Genomic DNA, 27,086 nt, shown 5'->3' on the forward strand with positions numbered 1-27,086 from the left:
TGATGTTGATGGGATATACTAAATACTGGGATTCACTTTCTCTGAATATAGGAAATTAGGAAATGTGCTTTGGTGCATTTAAACAAAACAGATTTATTAAACAGATATATTTATTAAAATAGGATTTTAGTCATCAAACATATTTAGAAACTGAAAGAATACAATTAAATTCAAGCTAAATATTGCAAAAATAAATTACAACCTACAAAATTTCAATTAAATTGTTCAATTTTTGCTTCTCTTGATTTTTTTTTTTTTCCTCTTTTTTTTAAATTGGTATTTAATATTTTTCTGTAAGATTTATTTGGGTGCACTAGTTTTTGGACTGTTCTCGTAAGTTATTTAAGCTCCAGATTTGGCTTCGGCACTGACTCATCTAATGTATGCTCAAATATAATATTGTATAGCTTCCTTTTTAAAATATATGAGTTTAAAAGATAGATTTGTAAGGGGTGTGCTTATATATGCTGAGCACTGTAAATACTGAGAAATGCACAAGTTAAACTTTTCAAATTAGAGAAGTCTGACCATAATCATTTTGTAGTGTTTGTCTTTTTAAAGTTTAACTAAATTAAGACATTGATGTTTGAGATATTGATTCTTCTTCTTATTCTTCTTATTATTATCAATATTATTATTCCTATTAATATAATATATAAATGAAAAAAGTGATAATAAAATGATTAAATTCATCCTTATTATTGCTGTTTAATATTGCAGAATATACACACACACTGTTTCTATACATTCATTCATTTTCTTGTCGGCTTAGTCCCTTTATTAATCCGGGGTCGCCACAGCAGAATGAACCTCTAACTTATCCAGCACATTTTTTTACGCAGCGGATGCCCACACATTCACACTACTATTCACACTACGAACAATTTGGCCTACCCAATTAGCCTACTGTACCGCATGTCTTTGGACTGTGGGGGAAACCGGAGCACCTGGAGGAAACCCACGCAAACGCAGGGAGAACATGCAAACTCCACACAGAAACGCCAACTGATCCAGCCGAGGCTCGATCCTGCAACCCAGCGACCTTCTTGCTGTGAAGCTACAGCACTACCTACTGCGCCACTGCGTCACCCTCCTGTTTATATACATTAAAAGCAAATTAAGTGCCTGCACTTTCAAATAGCTTGTCTATATATGAGTGAACCATTTTAAATGTCAAAATGGGTGATGTTTATCATCATTCAGCAATTAACATAAAAATGAAACAAAATTTACTCTTACTGTATTTTTATATACACAAATAAGTGATCATACTAAATTTTTGTGTAGTTTTTTAAACTTTATGACGAACTAATATTTTCAGTTTAAATATTGTTACACCGAATTTCATTGTAATGGGTGTGTATTGTATAAACCATTGTAAAATGTATGGCAGTCATTATTTATTTTCATTTTAATAAGGACACTTTTTAATCAACATGAAAAAAAGCTGTATTACACTTATGTTAATGCTTGAGAACCATTTATCTCTGACCTGTGTATATTTTTACCAGTGGTCTCAGACTTGGAACTCACGCAGTCGTGTGGTATTAGCATTTGGTGCAGTAACGCTATACTTTTTAATAAGGACTGTTAAGAAGCTCACAGATTTTGACAGCCATCTCGCAGTTTGAGTCAATTTCTGCAAACCAAACATGACAGATTCATCCACAAACAGCTACTGTTTCAGACTGGCATCCGTTGTCTGTCATAACAGACACCTAAAGTCTGATTTAATGGCATATGCCAGGAAGCAGCTGAGCGTGTTGATGTCTGCTGTGTATTTTGGCTTGATATTTCAGCAATAATGTTTATGGTTGTGTTTTTCCACCCGATAAGCACAAGCCCTATTAACAGGTCAATTAAGCAGGCACCTGTTTTCTCATCACAGCGCAGATACATTTCTCCCCCTGTGCATGGTTTTACAGCTTAAAGTTTTTTAGTTTCAAATATTTAGGATTTCAATTTTTATCAATTGTTGGTGTTGATTTTGAACAAGACATGTTATCTACAATTACTTTGGCTGCTTGTTACTTATTTAAAACAAGTTAAAACAACCCAATTCTTAAGGTTTTTAATGGGACAACTTAATTGTTTTATGTTCAGTCGACTTTAAATTTGTAACTTAATCAATTTGTGTTTTGACAACATGAAGAAATTGTGTGAGAGCCCGCTCAGCTAAACCAGGGTTTCCCAAACTTTTCAGCCCGTGACCCCCAAAATAACAATGTCAGTGACTCGCGACCACAATTTTTCTTGAAGGTGGTTATAAATATAGACTATATTTCAAATATAGGCCTATATAAACATGAACAATAGACAACACAAAAATGCAACAGTCGAATAAACATTTTTTTATAGTCATTTAATTCAATATTAACTTTAAACAGGCGAAGCAGTGGCGCAGTAGCGCTGTCGCCTCACAGCAAGAAGGTCGCTGGGTCGCTGGTTTGAGCCTCGGCTCAATTGGCGATTTTGTGTGGAGTTTGCATGTTCTCCGGGTGCTCCGGTTTCCCCCACACAGTCCAAAGACATGCGATACATGTGAATTGGCCAGGCTAAATTGTCTGTAGTGTGTGTGTGTGTGTCTGTGTGTGTCTGTGTGTGTCTGTGTGTGTCTGTGTGTCTGTGTGTGTGTCTGTGTCTGTTTCCAGAGATGGGTTGCGGCTGGACGGGCACCCAGTGCGTAAAAACTTGCTAGATAAGTTGGAGGTTCATTCCGCTGTGGCGACCCCAGATTAATAAAGGGACTAAGCTGACAAGTAAATAAATGAATGAATGAATTCACTTTAAACATCTTACTTTTAATGCCATAGAGGTTGTGAAAGTTTAACCTGGCCCTGTAAAATCTGCTGCAGCTGATGCTATTGCTATGTGGTTAAACTAAACACCAAAGGGGTCTCAATCTAATGAAAACCAATTTGAAAGTCTGATAGATTTTTTTTGTATGTTGTTGTTGTTATTTCTTTAGTGTAACTACTAACTATCTTTTGTGGGTTATGAATAAAATATGGTAATTCTAAAAGTTTATTAATTTATTTGAGTTTTGTAAATTTACCAAGCGACCCCTCGTCATTATACCGCAACCCCCACTTTGGTAATGATTGGGCTAGACTTCTCAACAGCTTCTTTCCACAAGCTGTTAGAGCCCTCAACTCCAGTCAATTTACCCCCTCTGAAATCTCATTCACCCCCTCCATTCCTGAGTATGTCCCATACAAGTGAGGGGGCTTAACACCCCTGTAAAAGAGACTCTCTTTGACTCTTGCACCTTGTTGCACATTTGCACTATAGACCATTTCAATGAAGTGATGTCATTGGCTCATGAATGTTTCCTGCTTGTTGTCAAACTATTTTGTAACTGTAACAAGAGACAATTTAATGGTATCTTAACGTTAAAACAGCTTTCATATTCTTATTTATCAATATGTGGACATTTTTGGATCCTTGGAAGCTATGAAAATTAAATATGTAAAACAGAAAATAGATTAGGACCCTCAAAATGGTCTATAGACACTTTCTTAATCACTCTGTCTCGTGGAAACACTGTGCATTTCAAATTGTGCTTCGTTCAGGTGAGTGGGCTTGACAAACCATCTGTGGAAACATTCTTTACTCTCATGCACCTGACACTTTATCTAAACTCCATCTTAGAGACTCGATAAGGAAAACAATGTTTACTATAAATGTACCACAGTCATGATGCACTACTTGCTTCAACCCTTAATTCTTTTGCAAAATAAGCCAACCTTAAATAGCTCTTTTGCACAATATTCAACCTTAAATACCTCTCTGGCACAATATCCTGCACAACACTGTTCAGTCTCGTGTAAAAGTATCTGTATAGCCTGTCTCATGTGTATAGTTATGCATCATATAGTATATGTTAGTTATGCATTGGTTTTTAAAATTGCTCTGCTGTCCAGTGTTGTGATTTGATTTTGTAATTATGATTCATTTATGTAGCGCCGACACAACATATAGTTCCTCTTTATGTCCAAACATGTAGCGGAATGACAAAGCTCCACTTGAAACAGCATTGTTTTACAGTGTGTTTGCTATAACCGATGCGTCTTTCTCCATTTTTGGTCAGGACTAATTTACCAGCATATTTGTCATCTGGAAAGTCACAACGTTTCTCTCCATAGGATGACAATTTCCACAAATGCGGAAATATTCATAACCTTACAATCCTCTCTCAGCGTTCAGCAGAGATCAGATTAGTGTCAGCCATCTGTCAACATGCTTTTGAAGAAAAAAAAAAAGGATGAGCACTGATAAATCAAAGTTTATATATTGTAAAATCACACGCATAAAATAACGTATTAACTCCAAACAATATGGTGATGAATGCTTACTCTTTTAACAAAGAAATCATTTTGATTTGCATGTGCAGAATATGATGTACAATATAAAAGTCTAAATATAACGTCACTCTATTTAAACATGAATTTTAAGATGTTCCCTTCCTTAGACCTACTGTGTGATAGATGCAATCAAACCCAGGCATCGCTTGTTTAGTTTTTAGTGTTGTTTAATTTTAGTTGCTCTAAAATTGTTAATTATTGGATTTCAGTTTTTAAATTCATATCAGAAGTGGAGGAAAAAGTATACCCTGGGCCTACTTTAGCTAAATTTGGAGTCGGTGATGATGCAGAATTATCATATAATTAATGTACAGTAATCAGATTTATAACCCTAGCATGAAGATTAGTTTAAAAAAATTGGAATAGAAAAGATCCTCCACGTTGCTTCACGTTAATAAAAAAAATGTCATGTCCTGTCTGCAACTTGAGAAGCTAAGGCTTTCCCTAAAAAATAAAACAAAGAATTTCCATGTAATATGGAATACATTTGTTGAGTACTTTAACCAGTGAGCAGTGATTGAACCCTAGTAGAAATGCCTCAAATATCCCCCCTTATTTACTTTTTTTTTCTCCTCCTTTCTTTTTTTTTTGCCTCTTCCTTCCACTTTTATAATTTTGTTTTTGTTCTCTTATGCATATAATAGTAACATGTTGTTAACTGTTTAAAAGCGAAAAAAAGTACACATGTAAGTTATCATTAGTACTGATGTAAAAAATACAATAAAGAGATTGTAAAAAAAACAAACATTAATTATATGTGGGTTAGTAAATTTAACAGCTGTTAAAATACACTCACCAGCCACTTTATTAGGTACACCTGTCCAACTGCTCGTTAAAAAAATTCTAATCAGCCAATCACATGGCAGGAACTCAATGCATGCTAAGGAAACAAGGTTACAATTCTCACCGGCTCACTAAAATTCGACAATAGAACATTGGAAAAACGTTGTCTGGTGTGATGAGTCTCGGTTTCTTATGTGACAATCAGATGGTGGGGTCAGAATCTGGCATCAACAGCATTAAGCATAGATCCATTCTGCCTTGTATCAACGGTTCAGGCTGGTGGTGGTGGTGGTGGTGTAATGGTGTTGGAGATATTTTCTTGGCACGCTTTGGGCCCATTTGTACCCACTGAGCATTGTGTTAAAACCACAGCCTACCTGAGTATTGATGCTGACCATGTCCATATCTTTATGACCAGTGTACCCATCTTCTGATGGCTACTTCCAGCAGAATAACGAACCATGTCATAAATGCGGATCCTCTCAGAAGGTTTCTTGAACATGACCGTGAGTTCACTGTATTCAAACTGCCTCCACAGTCACCAGACCCTCAATCCAATAGAGCATCTTTGGGATGTGGTGGAATGGGAGATACGCTTCATGGATGTGCAGCCAACAATCTGCATCAACTGTGTGACGCTATCATGTCAAAATCTAATATGAGGAATTTTCCATTACCCTGTTGAATCTATGCCACAAAGGATTAAGGCAGTTCTGAAGGCAAAAGAGGGTCCAGCCTACTAAGGAGTACCTAATAAAGTGGCCGGTGAGTTCATATGTTGAATGAAGACATTATGAAGTGCTGCCATCTGCTGGCGAGCTGAAATATTGAAAATCATTTCATAATAATCTCTTCTTCATGCATCTCTAAAAAATGTGGGAAGACACTTGTGAATGTAGCATGTGAAGAGGTGGAATGCCATTTTTACATTTGATTTCTCAGTTCCAGATTTAGCTGGTTTGCTGTCCCCATTCCTTCTTTCTTAACTCCACTCGTCTTATTTTCCCACTTACTGTCTTGGGCAGCTGATCCACAAACTCAATCTGAAAAAAAGTAAACAAAATGATGAAACAAAAGAGAATCAGAAAGATCATGATCGTACAAATCATGATTAACAATATAAAGCTTTAAATCAGTGGTGCTCAAGCTGGTCCGTATAAAGGGCCAAAAACCAAATATCATTGATAGCTGTGGGCCAAAGGTAAATATACCAAACTATTTTACATTAAAATTGCTATGGGTAATTTCCAAGTTCGCTTAATAATATTTAAAAATAAATAAAAAACTTTACTTTGAGTGATATTAACTAATGCAATATAACTTTTTAAATTACGACCCACTGCAATTAAAACAATTAAACTTATAACATAGTAGAGTTCAATGCTGAATACACTAGTCAAGCAGAATCTTCCTTTGCCTTGATTCAAACCATCGTATGTACATTTAAACTAAATCTGATTAATTTACACAATTTACATTGAAACATTAAATTTTAGATGGTTTATTTGTAGCTTAACAATTTAAAAAAACAAATAGAAGATTACATTAAATGTGAAAGAACAATCTCTAAACCATTTTCAGATGGCATGGGGGGCCAAATCAAAGGTTACTACGGGCTGACTTTGGCCTGTGGGCCCTAGTTTGGGCATCTCTGCTTTAAATAAAGTAAACAAATGGCTCCAACAGAATCCCTTCAACCTAATCAAATTGAAAGTAATAAGTGGGTAATCTACCTTGCGTGGATATTTGTAAGGAGCCGTGATGCTCTTTACATGTGTTTGCAGTTCCTTGATCAGTTCCTTATGGGCTCTTGATTTAAAATCTGCTGTCAGCACAACAAAAGCCTTCACCACCTAAAACATCAAGCAAACTCTTCACAAAAACACTCACATTTACACAATATACAAATGTAATGATGACTTCAGTTTTACTTCTAGTGAATAATAAATATGAGATATTGTCTTATCTTGTGAGCTCAAAAGTCAGTCTGTGAGTGCCTTACACACACACACACACACACACACACACACACACACACACACACACACACACATAATATTAAACAGTTTTTGTCCACTGTTATGACACACAGCTGCATTTTCATTAAAAGAGATTGTGGATTTGAAGCTTAATGAATCTTCAATTTAGCCTTTGCCTCATCACTGTTAAATTTATCAATCATTTTCCCGGTATTTTGCATCAAGAGACACTTAACACTGCTTGTTCAAAATAAACTGAGAAAGCAAGTACTGGAGATGTGTTGCTTATTCCTTTTGTACCTGTACCAATTGCAGTAATATTATTGACCAATATGAAAATGTTCATCTGATTTCTGTACAATGCATTTTGTAAAGTAAGTCTTTTAGAAGATTTATTATATAGAAGACTTGCTTTATTTACCAAATAAAGTGAATCTAATTGGATTTGCATTTTAAACATTAAAAAAGTAAAAAAATAAATAAAATAAAAAGTTTTATTTTATTATTTTACATATTAAGGTTTTAGTTATGATACTCCTACAATAATTTTGGTAAGAGTTTTACCAAAATTCTCTCCAGAAATGGAAAAAAAAAAAGTCTGCGGATTCCGTCTGGCCCTACCCATCACAGAGATACGTACTTAACCGTGACTCCAGTGTAGTGTCACTCCTAGTAAATACAGAATCTGCCTACTTAGACCCTGTTCTCACTTGTTATTAACCGCCTCTTTTTGACTAACTCTGAAAGTGCATGAGGTCAAAATGTTTTAAACCCTTCTATTATGCTTCTATTTTTTGTCCACTTATGATAGGATTAAAGGAAATGCATCTTTGTAGGAGGTGTATAAACAGGGTGCTCTGACAATAATGGTGCTGCTGGCTTCCAAGTACTTATTTTTCACCCAGTTTTAAGGTCATACTTGTATCCTTCATAAAGAAGGCAATCCCAGAATGCACAACGTTACCTCTCCTCGAACAGGATCAGGGCTGCTGACTACGGCTGATTCAGCTACAGCTGGATGCTCTATCAGGGCATTTTCCACCTCAAATGGACCAATACGGTACCTAAAAACACACACACACACAGACATATTATACAAATGTTCAAAAGCATATTTTTTCCTTGAATTTTTCCCATTATGATATTTAAAAAGCCTTTGTTGGAACATTATAAGAACTTAGAACAAACTTAAATTTGTATGAAAGAAATTTTTGAGAATAGGACAAATAACAGAAAAGGTAAAACAAAAGTCTGTTTACCTAATGATTTATATTGAATTATTTAAAGGGACAGAACAAAATTGCAAAACATATCCAGTAATTAAGCATTTATGAGTGTAGGGCAGGAGTGTTCAACTCTGTTTCTGGAGATCTACCCTCCTACAGAATTCAGCTCTAACCCTGATCAAACACACATGAGCCAATTAATTAGAGCATGAACAGCACTTGATAATTACAGGCAGGTGTGTTTGTTATGGGTTACAACTAAAATCTGCAAGAAAGTAGATCTCCAGGAACAAGGTTGAGTACCTCTGGTGTAGGAAGACCAAATTATATATGGAGTGCTCTAAAGATATCTTTTGGTGCATTTGCCCACCGTAACTCTGATTGGAGAGAAAAAAAACTGTACTTTCTAGTCAAACCATTCTTCTGCAATCTTACACCAAAAACTGAAATAAGGGCAGTGTTAATAGCCTAAAATGTGGGAGAGCGTTGATATTGTGTGATTATAGTGTATTGCAATATGGAGCAATTAAATGTTGATGTTAAATCAAAAGTAATTCTCACATGAAAATGAGATGATTTAATTTACAATAATTCTCTATGGTTACAACGGAATTAATAACAAATAACTATAAAATGATAATATGAAATGATGATAAAACATATGATATAAATTGCACCCAGCTTAAATGTAGAAAAATAAAGTTACCAGAGGTATGAGACACAGGGAGGGAGAGAGACAGAGAGGAGGCCCAGAAGTTAGCCTGATTGCAGTAGAGTCAGAGAAGATAGACCTCAGAGGAGCAGAGCAGGAAAGCGCAGAGATGGAGAAAAAGCCAGAGCAGTTTACCACCTAATTTGTCTCTTTCTTGACCAAATGTTACCAAAGCTTAAATACTGAGACATTCAAACTGACTAAATAACATGTGACCACATTGTAAAACCCCCAAAGTCCACACACCAGGACCTGATCTAATCAGTATCTGCCTTTTGGAATTTGTGTGAGCCTTCTTTTATTAAAAAGACCATATAAACATATGCATAAGATAATTTAGACTCTTACAAACAGGATTATTAAAAAAATATATTATCGGTTAAAAAACTGAGCTCACCACAGATTTTTTTTTAATGTCTAGCCTTTAAAATCCCTAAAGTTTCATATTAATAAAATTTTTACTTCTAGAAACACTTGTTAGACTATTATATGATATATATTTATTTAAAATTTGACATCATCATGATCAAAGCCGAATTCTGTACCCTGCAGACAAGATGACGTCATCAGATCTGCCGATGAACCACAAATATCCTTCATCGTCCATCATTCCCCGGTCACCTGTCAGGTAGAAATCGCCACGGAAACATTCTGCTGTGCGCACTGGCTCCCCCTTTAGGATGAATTTAGATTCACATTCAAATAATTTAGTTGTTAACTTTGCATTTCTTTACAAAACTAAACTAAAGGTTGTTGCACACCGGATGCCTGCATTTTAGAATTCTAAACACAGATTTCGATCAGTGTACGCACAATGGTGCTGCAAGTTGGCGGCTGTCCACGGCGCCCAGCTACGACTCTGGATACTGTTTATATTTCTGCCGCGCCATCTGAAGGGTTTCATATTAAATGCCATTCGAATGTGCACAACTGGTGTGCGATACTTCCAACTGTCATGTGCACGACGCAACCGGTGTGCGACCCCCTTAAGAGATGCAAATATAAACAAGCTCAAAGTGATCTTAAATCCAAGCTCTTTATTGTGGAAATAATCCACAAACCAAAATATAGCATCCTGCACCTGTCTACTATATTACCTTGACAAACCTGATTGATTCAAATCAACGTTAACCGGATGTTGCGGTTAACGTTGATGTACTTTTAACTGAAATGGAATATTGTGTAGGGGACGGGGCTTTCTTTTTGAACGTCATTACTTTATAGCACCTAACATTTAAGAGTGGCGTGGTTAAGAATATCGTGGCACAGAAAGGATAAATGCTCAGACTTTGATTGAAGATTACCAAAACAAATTTTTTTTTTCTGCCATGTCACCCTGCAGCCCAAGACCGGTTACTCACTGAAGCTAAGCAGGGCTGAGCCTGGTCAGTACCTTGATAGGAGACCACTAGGGAACACTAGGTTGCTGTTGGAAGTGGTGTTAGTGAGGACAGCAGGGGGTGCTCAACCTGTGGTCTGTGTGAGTCCAAATGCCCCAGTAAGAGTGAAGAGGACACTACACTGTCAGTGGGCGCCGTCTTTCGGATGAGACGTTAAACCGAGGTCCTGACTCTCTGTGGTCATTAAAAATCCCATGGCACTTCTCGTGAAAGAGCAGGGGTGTAACCCCGGTGTCCTGGCCAAAGTCCCTCTACCGGCCCTTACGATCATGGCCTCCCAATCATCCCCTTCCACCGAATTGGCTCAATCACTGTCTCTCCACTCCACCAATAGCTGGTGTGTGGGGAGCGCACTGGCGCCGTTGTCCTGTGGCAGCCGTCACATCATCCAAGTGGATGCTGCACACTGGTGGTGGTGTGGAGAGACCCCCTCATGATTGTAAAGCGCTTTGGGTGTGTGACCATACACAATAAATGCGCTATATGAATACATTACATTACATTACATTTCTCCCCAGTAGATTAACTGCACTTATTCACCTAAAGTATAACCAAGTGCTCTAGCAGAATAAACCTTATAAATTATGATTTCACATGGACTTAATTTACATCTTAAGTGGATATGGCAATATGCTTTGAAAACAGCTTTCCAAACCAACACGCTTATTGAAGGTGGGATTCCTTAACAGTTGTCGATTATTAGTTTTGTGTTGTGAATTTGAAGAAGAGACAAAACCAGGAAGATTTTTGTATATCTTGAAAGCAGAATCCTTTAATAAGGACTGGCTGTGGCGTTCATCGAAAATGTTTTCGACTACTGCAGCTGGCTCGCAGTTTAATACACAATTGAGTGGGCAGTGCTTATTAGTTGAAACAGAAACTGCCATTACAGTTTAGTCTTGTTTTCTGGGCCTTGCCTGAAAGTATCACCCGGCCAATTGTTAGACATAAGACACTGAAATTGACAATACGCATTACAATGGAGACATGATGCTGTATTTCACACATAGGAAGTCAGACCTGATGTGCCTAGAACTTGTAATTTGCATTAATTTGAATAAGTGATACTGTCAGAACCATCTTGCGGTGTAAAACAATTTATATATTTTAAGAAATGTAGAATCTTTCAGTAGTAATATAGTAAAGAAGACAGATACAGATAGTGAAGAAGCATTAAATGTACCGTATACTCTGTAAAAAGAGAGAAGGGTCTCTCTGGTTTCACTCGGATGCCGAGGTCTCCCTCTTGTCCTTTTGGCACAACAGAGCCATTTTCATCCACCACCTTAAACCAGAACAGTCCAGAATTACTATTAGCAGCCCAACTTCAAAAAACTTGTAACTTAAATTGTAAGGCAACTTTTAGCACAGCTTTTTTTTTACTTGACTTGATTTAAGTTGAATCAACTCAAATTATAAGACAACTTGAACACATCTTTACGTTACAAGCAGTCAATGATTTTTTTTATTATGTCTAGCTTAAACTTTGGACCTGCACGTCATATCCTGGTGATGCTTTTCCAAAAGATCCTGGTTTGATCTTCATGCCTTTGAATGTGCCCGCTATTAAAACCTGAGAGATAAATAAAATAATTACTTTGATTTTGAGTTATTGTACAATAAATAAATAAAAAAAAATAATATATATATATATATATATATATATATATATATATATATATATATATATATATATATATATATGTATATAAAATGCTAATTTAAAACCACTTTTTACCCATGCCTATATTCATGGCACACAAACCAGATTGAACATAATAGTTTGAGACTGTTTAAATGCTTTATTTACAGTCTCAGTCTGTCCGTATCCCTCGTAGATGTCCAGTCCAGTGAGCTCTTTCCATTTGCACATGACCTCAGGGTTAATGGGCTCTCCGGCACACAGACAGTGTTCAAGAGCCTGGAATTTATACCTGGTAAAAATCACAAAAATGAGGATTAGATTAAGATAAGCTGGGCTGATCCAGTTCAGGATGTGCAAGCATGTGATTACAAATTCTGTTCAAAAATTGCACCTTCATAAAACAGAGAAATAATAAAATTGATCTATTATTCTTCTATACCCTATGATGACGCTTAGCATAAATGATGGCAGTAGCTTTGCATTTGGCTGATTGTCACAGATTGTACTTTCAGGTATTTAGGATACAATGAACCTGCATTTTTTTTTAACCATTTAAAGTCTGCATGAACCGGAAGCTGTGACCGTCAGAAATGCCAACTGGCTCAGCCGGGACTTGAACCAGCGACCTTCTTGCTGTGAGGTGACAGTGCTAACCACTGAGACACAGTGCTGCCCAAAAGTAAAAGTTTGAAGGCATTAACAAACTACTTATAGCATATCACGAATAGCCTTAAAATCTTAATTATTTCTGCAGCAATATATGGATGCGGTAATGTCTGTGGAAAATCAAAATTTACAATGGCTATTTTGCTAGCGCATATTGTTATCCTTCAGGTGGACAATTCATCTGTGCAAGTTAATCAAATAAAACGATGTTTGTTTTGATAATCTTCAGTCAAAGAGGGTGCAATGATGCACCGCCTCCTACTCGTATTCCGTTTCAGTTGGAAGTACATCAACATACTGACATAAAAATCTCAGCAACTTTCGGTTCATTTGGACTTTAAATATTACTATGAAAATATCTATAATATTATTATACAATATAATATATAATATAATATTTATTAACATTTTAAGGGCATTAATCCAAAATTGAAAGTGCCACATATAACCTTAAATGCATTACGCTATAGGAAAAAGGCGGGACAATAGGTAGTAAATTTAGAGTTAATTTGAGTTAATGTGAATTTTAGTCGCATCACATTAGAGACAGTCCATACTTAGACAAGTCATCCTGTACAAGCATTCGATAGGCGGTCGGTGCTGTGCAGAAGGTGGTGATGGGATAGTGGCTCAGAGTCTGTAAGGAGAAAAAGCATGAGTGGCAGCAGAAAGCTTTTGTTTTAGTGAATGCTATAAAACTATAATGCATACACTACTGTTCAAAAGTTTAGGCTCAGTATGATTTGTTTTTTTTAGTTTTTTATTGAAAATGAATGCTTTTTTTCTGAAAGGATGTAATAAACTGATCAAAAGTAACACATTCATTAGGTCACAAAGTATTTCAATTTCCATTTAATGTTTTTCCTTTTTTAATGCCGTCTTTATTAATTTTTAGGAACTTTAACACGTAGTAAACAAAACAAATATACAAAACAAAAATAAATAAATAAATAAATAAAATGATAAAAAATACAAGTATACAGATAAATAAATGCATGTGTATATACACATCCGATATAAAGGTATCAAAACTAATGGCAGGTTATAACAACATACAAGTTATATGGACAGAAGGTTCGTATCAGCTTGCTTCAGAAATACTACAAAAGGATTCCATATTTTAAAACACTTTTCAAGGTTTTCTCTTAACGGTATACATTAATTTTGGCTTTACATTATTTTACATTTTAAAAGCCTGATTTTCACATATGTAAAGCAGCACAGTAGTTTTTAATGCTGATAATGCAAACTATTGAGCAGCAAATCACAACAAATCAAAAGATTTCTGAATGATCGATACACTGAAGACTGGTGAAACGATGCTGAAATTTTTGCATTGTCATCACAGGAATAAAATTAAAATTTCAAATGTATACAAATAGCAAACTATGTTTAAATTGTAACAATATGAAGCAATAATTAAATAAATGAAGCATTGGTCATATGAGACTCTCTCAAAAATATTTTAGAAATATTACCAACCCAGACTTTAAAACAATACTGTACATAAAGCAGGCCGTTACATATATTTTTATTTGTAAAAGTCAGTGATTAAGCAAAGCACTGCTGTCAAGAATTGACGTGTTTATTTCAGTACCTTAAGAACTGTGTTTGTGTCAAAGCGTGGCATGTGGTGAACAAACACACAAGCTCCCTGAATCCACGGAGCAAACACACTGCTCCACGCTGATTTCGCCCAGCCCGTGTCAGAGGTGTTCCAGAATACATCCTGCTCAGTCAGATCCAGCCAGTACCTGAACAATTCACACAGATCAAATGCATACATTACATGGTACCATTATAAGTTTGGGCTCTGAAGATTTGGTAGGATAATGTCTTTGGAAGAAATTGTTTGTGCTTTTCAGAGCTGCGTTTTAAAAAAATTTAAAATACAATATTGCCATCGCTGGAACAAATGACATTTTAAACAAAGTTTAATTTTTACACAGCAAAAAATGCAGTCCAAATGTGAAAATTCTCATTTCAAGAACTATTTTCTAGACAAGCAAAACATATCATCTTGTTTTCAGAAATAATATGTCAATATTAAGTGAGTTTTTCATTAAAGGGGTGGTCCAGAATGTCATTTTAAGGCTTGGTTGTTTTAATAAGATGCAAAGCAATATGTGCTCATGTTTCACTTGAAGGAAATCACATAATTTTTTCATAAATCTCACTTTGATTATATGCAGCTACTCAGCTAACATGTAAACATCTGACATATTTCCTAGTTCCTCTGAAAGGCTTGCCTAAAGTGACTCTGATTGGTCATGTGTCATAATGTGCAGCGATTCGTGGATCGGCTCCATGTCACGCCTGTACAAGCATGCGCTTTTTGTGTAAACAGTAAGTCAACCTCATGCCCGCTCTCTAAAATAAAATCTAAAAAGTGTCTGTAGCGTGTGAAAATGGGGTGCAGCTCCTTTAAGAGAGGTCGCCATTGTGTATATGTTTGTGTCTATATATGTGTGTGTGTGAACTGTCTTTAGACGGGTATAACATGAGAAGTGCATGTGCGCGGGACTAATGTTTATTTTTCTTTTTCTTTGATGCTCTGATTGTTATTTTCTGTAATATATCGTGACACTGTTGACAGAAGAATAGAGTTTAAGATGTGGGATGCGACCTGTGTGAGCCTTGATTTATTTTTCTGCTGCTACACGAGTTAGCAAGCTCTCCTGTATGTTTTTTTTTAGCTCAACGTGTTACACGACGTCTTTCACATGGAATATGCATGTGTAAGTAGCACGAGTCATTCACATATCGTTTGCGAGTTCATTATCTGAGATGTAGAATGTACAGAAAAGCTGCGTATAAAGAAACATGCACGCGCTGGTAAAGTGTGTGTGTGTGTTTACAGCAGTTTGACTGATAAATATGAATTTGTAGCTAAATCGTTAGCGGTGCCAACAGCATTTTCCATTGTTTACATCTTTGCTACAACACACCGTTAAGGCTAGACACTGTCATAATCAATTTTAACAAATAAAAACACTTACAGGTGTTGAAGTTTTGTTCTTAAACAGCAAACTCAGTGTCACACCCCTGCTCCGATGGTACACTCCAATCTCCTCATTCAACCTCTGGCCAATCAGGACTGCCTCAAGGCCTTTATTAACTGCACCTGTGCCCACAGTTTGTTACTTTCTGGCAGCACATGGCTGAACTGCAGAGGACTGAATTTGATCTCCCTTGTTTTCCTGTGTGTGCGTATTTGACCATGTAAGTGGCTTTTGTATGATTTAAGTTGACTTAAGTGCTCATGTTTCATATTTGCCATATATTTGTTTAGTTATGTACTTTGTTTGTTGGTAAACTGAAGCATTTGTATTTGTTATTTCCTTACTGATTACTGACACATTGTATTTCTGTTGTTTCCTTGCGCACACACACACACACACACACACACACACACACACACACACACACACACACACACACACACCTTTCATCCTAAGTACAAATCCTTGTCATTGTTAATAAACACAACTAAATGGAGTGCCTAGACTGGACCTCTGTTCTTACCGACAGCACCACTGGCTTCAAGCTAGCTACCTAAACAAGTTACCTCCTAACCTCCTTTTCAACAGGTTGTGGCTCAGAGTTCACAGCTTCTGCTTGTTGGAGCTGCTCCATCTTTGAGGAGATTATAACCAAATCCAGCACTGAACTGGGAGAGATTCTGGAGCTGTTTTGTCAAATCATGATTGCTATGCATTTCATAATTCTCAGGAACATAATTAATATTGAACTGTAAGCACTTCTGTCTTTGTGTTATGTTTTTTGGAAGCCCAAATACAGAAACAGAAGAAGCTCTGTGGAAATAGCAGCGTTTGGACGGCATTTTAGCTCCCTCTGCTGTAACATTACAGCGCCTCTGGCCACCACCCTTAGCTGCGCAGTGGTAAGCGCAGCTGAGGGCAGCGGTAAAAGTCCGTTTGTGATCTCACAGGCCCGGAAGTATTTTTTTGTAGTCGCTAAAATTTGTTCATTGTGGGCTTTGCTAAGCGAACTCTGTATAAACCAAGCTCTCCCTTTGCATTGAACTTTGAGCGTTTTACATTCAGAGAAGCTACATTACACATCAACTAAAGTTTAAATTATAATTTCGAAGTGGACCACCCCTTTAAAACAAGCTAAATTATCTGCCAATATGCAAGCAAATTAATGTTTTAAGGAAAAACTAACTTAATATTGCATTATTTCTAAAAATGCTTCTTGATATGAGATTTTTTAGATGTTGGGCTAGAAACAAGACAAAAAAAGAAAAAGAAAAGAAAAGCATTTTTTGCAGTCTATTGTCTGTCACATAATCCTTCTGAAATCATTCAAATATTATGATTAATGATAAATGATATAATGATAAATAGCATTGAACATTACGTAAATGATTCAAGGGGACCCAAAAATGTGACAGATCTGGCAGAGATTTGTTTGTGCCGTGACTATTGCTCAGTGAAGTTGTAGGTTGTAGGTGATCTTTGAAAGGCGAGTCTTTTTTTTTTTTGGTTTATTTTAACATCCTGATTACACAATTTCCTTGCCTTTTGTATTTATTTATTAGCCTAAATAAGCATAATCTAAATAGCTGGGTCCTTCACATTTTAGGGTCCCCTTGAAACATTTCCGTTGTGTTCTCTGCTATTTGCATGTGTTGTGAGAAAATAAAGCACTGTTATGTGTTTGCGTTAAGGATTTGCAACGCATATGCTGTCAGACCATTGAGGATCTTTTGCTAATTTTATTAATGTGTTTTCTTCAATTGCAGCACGTTAAGCTCGCTTTGCCAACATAGAAATCATATTAAAACTTTATTTTGTCACATTATAAATGCATTTTTCACATTGGATCAGTTTAATGTGCCCGTTACTGAATAAATAATACATTTATTGAAATATCTGACCCCAGTCTTTGAACTGTAGAATACATTATTATGTTTATCAAACTTGAAGGCATCTTCAGCTGTATATATTTACAACCATAAAAATGATACTTGTCTATGATGGCACAAACCTGCCGTTCACGGTGAGCCCCAAACCGTAACTACAGTGGCTGTGTTGGGTCATTTTTGGGGAGCCCGTTGTGCCACTGGTGAAGAAGATGGTCATGGGCTCCTCACTGCTGGTGTCCACACAAACATGGTCATCTGATACTCTTCTGCAACACAAACATAACATCTTAATTTACTCACTAAAGCTTTATATATATTAAAAAATAATTCTGTTATTGTTTACTTGCTGAAAAGTTGTTCAAAATCTTTATTTCTAAAACACAGATTTTAAGAAAGTTGGTGGCAATAGTATAGAAGTTTTGGAGACCAGCAACTCTTGGTTACCTGCTGCAGCTATGGTCTTAGTACACAATGTACCTGTAGCAAAGTCAAACCTTAAATTATCACAACTTTATTTTATTTTTATTTTTTTGGAGAAAAATACTAATGATCTAATCTGATTCAAAGATTTATGCTAAGTAAAGCTAAAAGTGCAAAAAAGGGTAAAAGAAAAAATAAACTCAACTCTAGGGGAGTTGTAAAATTTGCATATTTGCAAAAAAAGTGTCCCTTTACACCTCAGGTTGTTTCTCAAGAATTCTCTGCTGAACACAAATTGAGATATTTACATTTATATTACATTTAGATCTGTAAATATCTCTTAATTTGGGTTCAGCAGAGAATCTCTTGAGAAACAACTTGGTGTAAAGGGACACTGCTTTTTTTTTCAAAAATGCAAATTTTACAACTCCCCTAGAGTTTATTTTTATTTTTTTAACCTTTTTTTGCACTTTTAGCTTAGCATAAATCATTGAATCAGATTAGACCTTTAGCATTTCATTCAAATAAAAAGTTGTGATAATTTTCCTATTTAAGGTTTGACTCTGCTGCAGGTACATTGTGTACTAAGACTATAGCTGCAGCAGGTGCAATGATCTTATGCAGCGTTGCTACCTACTTATCTCGTTGGACTATTTTCTGGTGCTGCGTAGTATCATTGTGCCTGCTGCAGCCATGGTGCACCAGCAAAGTTCCTTAATTATTATGCCAGAAAGATAGGTTAGTTCCAAACCATATGGCCCTACAAAATAGCAACTTTTTATCTGCCTTGATACACAATGTACCTACAGAAGAGTGAAGCTTTAAATGGGAAAATTATCATTTTATTTTATTTTTTTGATGGATATGCTAATGGGCTATTCCAATTCAATTATTTATGCTAAGCTAAGATAAAATTGCTCCCACAAGACCCCCCCCAGAGATTGGCTGAATGAATTAAAAAATGGTAAAACTGAAATATCTGTAAATGTAGGGGAGCTGTAAAATTAGTCAATTTCCTTTATGTATCCTTTGTATTCCTTTAATTATCTATTTAGGTGAACAGTCACTTTAAATATTTTTTTATTATTATAATTTTTTAAGTGCCCCCTGTACATGCCATTCCCTCCCTTGTTCTCCACTCACCCCATGAGCTCTGTCAGGTTGCCCCAGCCGTCCATGGGCTTGTGGGACAGCAGCAGCTTGGTGGAAATGGAAGGGCAGTCTAAGGCTACAGTGTCCAACAGTGGAGCCAGAGTTTCATCTGTGATCACACACTTGGCCCCAGACGTTATCAGTCTGTGACGCATATCTCGAGCTGTGAGCTGAGAGGTGCCAGGAATGAGAACTGTACCTGTCCCAGGATACGGGAAGAGGTTCACATAAAATTCTAACAGAATTCTCACGGCCTACTGCATACAGTACATTACAGTATTGATATGACTCTAATTTAGCAGTTATTTATTTTTAGTTTTTAAAAGAACAGATGTCATTTTGCCCACTAGAGGATGCACATTCACAACAAACAAGTGTATTTTGATGATACCAGGGGTCCATTCTTCGTACCTCGCTTAAATGATCTAAGATTATTTGGCAGATCCCCGATCTTTTAATCTTGATAACTGATCTCTGGCTAATTTGGTTCTTCAAACAAGTTCGCGAATCAGATTAGAATGTCTGGATAAACTGATCTGAGATCGCTGCGTGTGTTGTGAAGGATAGATCTATCGATCCTCGAAATCCTAATCAGCAATGCAGCGATTGGCTGACGGCACAGCAGCGTAATGACATCATCTGCTTAATATTCAATTATCCATGTGAGCAAAATTACATCAAATTAGCAGTAAACGGCTTGTTAAATATGACACGCAATAACATTACACATTTGCTGTGAGCTGCAGGCTTTACACTTTCATGTGTCAAGAGTATTCATCATGTATTTCAATGCAAATCAATGTATTTAGTTCTACATTTAGAAAATATTTTCTTTATTATAGTAGCCATTTTTAATCGGTGTAAAGAATAACTGGTTGTTTACAAAAGCGTTTACATATTGGTAAAGGCGTCTGCAACTTTTGTGAAGCATCAAATCACTGGCATATTAACTATCAAAACATGTTTATGAGTGCACAAATGTATTATTGCTTTAAAAAAAGTCACATATTGTGCATTTCTATTATACACAATTTGTACTAAAGCGATCTAAAAAGTTCATATCAATAAGTTTTCTCTTTGCACCACCAGGTGGCAGTCTTAGTACTTTTATTTCGAGGGTGCAGATTGCATACGTTTTATTAATATGTATAACTTTATTTATTTTATTAATGACTATAACTTTATATATATATAGTTAAAAAATATGTACCATTTTACCAAGTGTATAACTACTACTGTAAGAAAATATCAGAATTCGGAACATACTTTCTGTATTATCTTTGCTTGAACGAAGCTGATCTAATCCTGTTTATATGAATTGAACCTGCTCCCGATCAGGTTTGACCTAGCAGAACTGTTGCTATGACAACAACTCTCAGATCAGCTTTGAAGAACGAAACGATCCTGGATCGTGTCAAATCGTCAATATCCAAATCCAGCTAATTGAGTAATCCACGTACGAAGAACAGACCCCAGGACTGTGGAATCATGGACATTTAGTCTTTATTACATCCAACGGGACTCATGTAGTAATCATTTGCATGGATGAGCTAAAGTACTCAACTCATCATAATAAAATGAAGGCTAATACACTCACCGGCCACTTTATTAGGTACACCTTACTAATACCGGGTTGGACTCCCTTTTGTCTTCAGAACTGCCTTTATCCTTGTGGCATTGATTCAACAAGTTACTAGAAATATTCCTTAGAGATGTTAGTCCATATTGACATGATAGCATCACACAGTTGCAGCAGATTTGTTGGCTGCACATCTATGATGTGAGGTGCTCTTATGAATTGCGATCTGGTGACTGTGGAGGCCATTTGAGTACAGTGAATTCATTGTCATGTTCAAGAAACCTTCTGAGAGGATCCGTGCTTTATGACAGATGCATCATCCTGCTTGAAGTAGCTGTCAGAAGATGAGTACACAGTGATCATAAAGAGATGGGCATGGTCAGCAACAATGCCCAGGTAGGCTGTGGTGTTGGCACGATGCTTAATTGCTCTTAATGGACCCAAAGTGTGCCAAAAAAATATCCCCCACACCATTGCACCAACTTAAACCGCTGATAGAAGGCAGAATGGATCCATGTTTTCATGTTGTTGATGCCAAATTCTGACTCTACCATCCGAATGTGGCAGCAGAAATTGAGACTCATTAGACCAGACAACGTTTCTCCAATCTTCTATTATCCAGTTTTGGTGAGCCTGTGTGAATTGCAGCCTCAGTTTCCTGTTCTTAGCTGACAGGAGTGGCACTCGGTTTGGTCTTCTACTGCTGTAGCCCATCTGCCTCAAGATTCAACGTGTTTTGCGTTCAGAGATGCTCTTCTGCATACCTTGGCTGTAATGAGTGCTTATTTGAGTTACTGTTGCCTTTCTATCAGCTCAAACCAGTTTGGCCATTCTCCTCTGGCCTCAACAAGGTATTTGCACCCACAGAACTGCCGCTCACTGGATATTTTTTCTTTTTCAGACCATTCTCTGTAAATGTTAGAGATGGTGGTGTGTGAAAATCCCAGCAGATCAGCAGTATCTGAAATACTCCGTTCAGCCCATCTGACACCAACAACCATGTCACGTTCAGTCACCTAAATCACCATTAGGTGAACTGCAGCAGATCATCTTGACCTCGTCTACATACCTATAGTTGCATTGAGTTGCTGCCATGTGATTGGCTGATTAGAAATTTGCCTTAACAAGCAGTTGGTCAGGTTTACCTAATAAAATGGCCAGTGAGTGTATAAGTAAATAAGTCAGCATACCAGTGGTTTTTGGAGACTTTAATAAAAATTCTTACATAGTGTTCCTTTAATATTATGTTTATAACTTAGTCAAAAATGTGGAATTGTACATTGTGCATTTACAAGACTAAAATCAGAAATCTTCTGTGCATTTTGTCCATTCATTTAAATAAGTTCATGGTGAGGGCCAGAAAATGCTAACTTTTGAAACTCATTTCTTTACACTGCCAGTGACATTGCCAGCTACTGGTCTGACATATATAATACACCATGATTAGTGGTTGTTGTATTTTGACAACACTGTTGCCTACCTGTAAGACTATTCAAAACAGCAAAGATTTTTTGTACATTATTGTACAAAGTATACTATGTTATGTAAACATCCTAAATATCTTCTATCACCAATTGCTCCAAACTACCATTGTCCCCCAGCAGAGTGAGTTATGATGAAACAATAGTAGATTAATCTTTAACCTCAACTAAAGGAAAACAGAACAAGGGGGAAGGAGTCTTAGAAACCAAATGCTGGTGAAGGGAAATAACATGCAGAGGGATCAGGACTGCTAGCCTGCATGTACCTGTTCTTATACATGCCACATTAACCAGCCACCACTCAGGGACTCTGGGTAAGATGAGGAACACACGATCCCCTCTTTCCAAACTGCACACCTGACGCAGGACGTTTGCAAGTTTTCTAGAGTGGAAGCCCAACTCCTCAAAACTCCACCTGACCTCTGTCCCGTGATCATTTACCCACCACAGAGCAGGAAGAGACGATCTCTGTCCACTCTAGAATATATACATCAAATAAAAATAACTGTGGCATTAAAATATATATTTTAATACTTTGTAATGTATATGTAACAAAATACCATTGCATAATGATACATGATCAATAGATCAGGGTTATTCCATATAAACAATTCCGGTTGTTTTTAGTTTAGAAATGCCCACTTTTATTCTGTAGAGACTCATACGGTGCTCAGTTCAGAATAAATTGGTGGAGCTTAAGTGTCCAGCTTTTTTTTTTTGAGCAAATGTTTGACTTGAAACGATACATTATCCTACAACAGTCAACTCCCGCATCAGGAGTTTGAAAGCAGATTAACAGAGCTTGGCATTGTATAACTGCACATTCCTGCTAGTGTTTACAAAACAAGAGAGTATGGCTGTGTATGTATGGCTGGAATACTCCAAATAAGATTTTAAACTAAAAGAAAAATCTAAAATCTTATTTTAAAGTTATATAAAATATGATTAGACAGGGATAGTAATTGTGCTAGTTTCCATCTCTAACTTGTGGGTTTGTTTAAAAGGTAGTTCACCCAAATAAAAAATAAAGAAATAAAAAACATTGTTTTTAATTTAAACAGGTTTGAGTTTCCTTCTTCTTTTGACACAAAAGAATATATACATTTTTTTCTTTTTTTTAAAAAAATATTTCCCAAATGATGTTTAACAGAGCAAGGAAATTTTCACAGTATGTCTCTTTTTTTTCTTCTGGAGAAAGTCTTATTTGCTTTATTTTGGCTAGAATAAAATTAAATAATAAAATAAAAAAATATTTTAAGGACAAAATTATTAGCCCCTTTAAGCTATTTTTTTTTTTCAATTAGTCTACGGAACAAACCATCGTTTGATTTGCCTAATTACCCTAACCTGCCTAGTTAACCTAATTAACCTAGTTAACCTAATTAACCTAGTTAACCTTTAAATGTCACTTTAAGCTGTATAGAAGTGTCTTGAAAAATATCTAGTCAAATATTATTTACTGTCATCATAACAAAGATAAATTAAATCAGTTATTAGAAATGAGTTATTAAAACTTATGAATAGAAACGTACTGAAAAAATCTTCTCTCTGTTAAACAGAAATTGAGGGGAAAATTAAACGGGGGCGAATAATTCAGGGGGCTAATAATAATTTTTATTACAACTATATTTTATATATATATTTTTTTATTTTTATTTATTTTTTATTCTTTTTTATTATTTATTAATTCATTTTCTTTTCGGCTTAGTACAGCACAGTGGAATAAACTGCCAACTTATCCAGAAAGTTTTACACAGCGGATGCCGTTCCAGCTGCAACCCATCACTGGGGAACACCCATACACTCTCATTCACTAAGGACAATTTAACTTACCCAATTCACCTAGCACATGTATGCATGTATGTATGTATGTATGTTTGTATGTATATATATATATATGTATATATATATATATATATATATATATATATATATATATATATATATGTATATATATATATATATATATATATATATATATATGTATATATGTATGTATATGTATATATATATATATATATATATATATATATATATATATATATATATATATGTATATATGTATGTATGTATGTATGTATGTATGTATACACACACACACACACACACACACATATATATATATATATATATACAATTTACAACATGACATGTGACAGAGTTAGCTATAAAGCTAATTTACATCTGTAATCCCTGGGCATGAAGTTGTAACAAGTTTAACAATAATAAAAATAAAAAAATAGTACAATATACACATAGTACAATTCATACAATACATCATAGTCAATAAAGTGCATGCTTGATTTTCTTTAAGCCAAGCTTTAAGAACAGTTTAAAATTATTAAAAGTGGTACTCTCTCTAATATGCATTGGTATGTTAATATGTTAAATGTTAATTAGTATCTGTAAATATATTTTGTCTTCAACAGAAGAAACTCAATTTTAGTACCAGAGACGAGTAAGTAAATGTTTCTTCCTCTCTTTTTCTTTTGTTTATTTGTAAATTATTCCTTTAAATCAGCTTTGGGCTGGATTTTTTTTTTCTAGGACCTGGCAACCCTATGGGAGCTGTCCGTCATGCAGCACAAATATTGCAGGACGAAGAATGAGGCTTACTGGGCTTGAAAAACATTCCACGACTCACTCAAACTTATCTTAGTTAAACAGCTTTAGTATATTTCCCAGGTCTTTGCGTGTTTCATAACTAAATGCAATTCTACTGACCATTGTAAACATTCTACAATGTTTATTCATTATTAAAACTTCGAACTGGATAAAACCTCATATTAAGGAATAACGAGCGATCATATTAGTAAACCAGGAATATTTCTTTACCTTTTCTTTGGTTTCCCACTTCTCGAGCACATCTTTGGCGAAGTTAAACCGCTGTGGAACTTGTATCTTGTAAGTGCTCCTCATGCTCTCGTAATCGCTGAAGTTTTTCGGTGCAGATGTTTTAAATCTGCACGTTTGCAGCCACTGACCTCGCGCGTATACTTCATTTCTCTGGCTGTTTTTCAGACAGCGTTTAAAAACATGATTGCTAAACACGTACAAGTTCATTATTAATCTTTATCGCTGTAAAGCTAAAGCTCTCAAGTAGTTGTTTCTCCAGCCCGACATTAATCACACAGCTGAAACTTTCACACGGATCGGCATCTCAGAATGGTTGCATTAAATAATCGTTTCCCTTTCTATTAAATCAAGTTCTGAAAATAAAAGTCCATCAAAGTTGAGACATTGCAGAACCTCAAGACCCAGTCCGGCTTCGTGAAAACAAACACTAAATCTCTCGTCTTGGCAGAAATGACCGCCTACAGAACTAAAGTCCTTCTTGTAACACTAAAACAAATATTAACCGGATGCAAATGTAACGTTTCTGGACACTCGCGTTACATGCAGTTACATCGCGTTACATAAATTACTGGGGGGGGGGGGGGGGGGGGGGGAATCACCATTACTTGCCCAACAAAGAAGTGCAAGTCGAGTAAAAGTATATGTTGGTAATTAGTACTTAAAGTATGAGTAAATGGTAGCCCTTTAAAAGTACTCTATAGCAAGTATTACAGAGAAAGGCGTTTACATGTCATTTGAGCATGTGTGAAAACTTACCATTCTGTGGTGCAATTTAGTAATTAAGTCCATTTGGTGATGTTTATCTGTATTTACTGTATCATCTTACAGTAAACATCATCTTCTCATCAGTGACTTGCAGTCTATGAGTCATTGTTAGGATTTTAGACATCTTGGACACTTAATGCTTCCAAACGGTTTGCTGCATTTATTAAGAGCCTATGTCTTGAGGTGGTTCTGTATCATGCGATTTTTAAGTCTCTATATGCAATTTGACTGATCTGTAATTATAAGTCCTTTTTCGACTCAGAAAAAAAAGTAGTGATTGGAGGTTAAAGGAAAACAGTAGAGTAAAAGTATCGAGACAGTACTAAAAATGCACTCAAGCCAAAGTATGTACACATTTTTAAGTGTGGTTTACTTTTATAAACTAATTTTGGAGAGGGGGGAGGGGTTCTTCTGATTGACCACAACTGGTCCCACATTAGCTAACTCATAATGCACCAATCAGATAAAACCTAACTCACTATAAATAACCAGTTTCTCACTTCAGTTATTTTTGTCTTGAATAATCCCTTTTCCTACATAGGCCCAGTGGTAAGCACTGTTGCATTACTGCATTGTCAATAGTTCAAGTTTTTACCAAGCCAGTCAACGTTTCTGTGCAGTTTACATGTTCTCCCTGTGCGTGTGTGGATTTCCCTGGGTTCATTCCACCGTTCAAAAACATCCAACACAAGTGAATTGACTAAATCAAAGAGGCATGGACAAACTCTCAGTCAGCTATATCTCTCATAGCAAATTAAACTGGATCTAATTGGATTTGCATTGTAAACATTAAATAAAAGTCCAGGTATTATTTTTTTATTTTATATATTAAGGTTTTAATTATGATTCTCCCAAAATCATTCTGCATAAATCTAGATTTTTAACAAAAATCTCAGCAAAAAATGTCCGCAGATTCTGGCTGGCCCTACTCATTATGCATAACATACAGAGGAGCTCTAAACATCTACAGTTGAAGTCAGAATTATTAGCCCACCTTTAAATTTTTTCTTTCCTTTTTTTTTTTTTTTTTAATATTTCCCAAATGATGTTTACGGAGCAAGGAAATGTTCGCAGTATATCTGATAATATTTTTTCCCTCTGAAGAAAGTCATTGTTTTATTTCGGCTAGAATAAAAGTTTTACATTTTTTAAACACCCTTTTAAGGA

The 27,086-nt window shown here is 35.8% G+C and overlaps 2 protein-coding genes across 5 annotated transcripts in view; one reads left to right on the forward strand and one right to left on the reverse strand.

Annotated features, from left to right (window-relative positions):
• Positions 1-27,086, forward strand: part of klhl24a (kelch-like family member 24a) — an 802,375-nt gene that overhangs the window by 150,601 nt on the left and 624,688 nt on the right. The window lies entirely within an intron of this gene.
• On the reverse strand, positions 4,266-26,271 carry acsm3 (acyl-CoA synthetase medium chain family member 3). Of its 4 annotated transcripts, none has more exon segments than NM_001446748.1 (13): positions 4,266-6,190; positions 6,881-7,000; positions 8,091-8,190; positions 9,610-9,737; positions 11,648-11,749; positions 11,957-12,037; positions 12,275-12,398; positions 13,333-13,412; positions 14,373-14,529; positions 17,789-17,932; positions 19,230-19,437; positions 22,565-22,775; positions 25,911-26,271. In NM_001446748.1, coding segments are annotated over 13 exon segments (1,581 nt in total). In that variant the 5' UTR covers positions 25,944-26,271; the 3' UTR covers positions 4,266-6,097.

The sequence above is a fragment of the Danio rerio genome, chromosome 2 (assembly GCF_052040795.2).
Source record: "Danio rerio strain M-AB ecotype USA chromosome 2, GRCz13ab, whole genome shotgun sequence".
NCBI classification, from domain to species: Eukaryota; Metazoa; Chordata; class Actinopteri; order Cypriniformes; family Danionidae; genus Danio; species Danio rerio.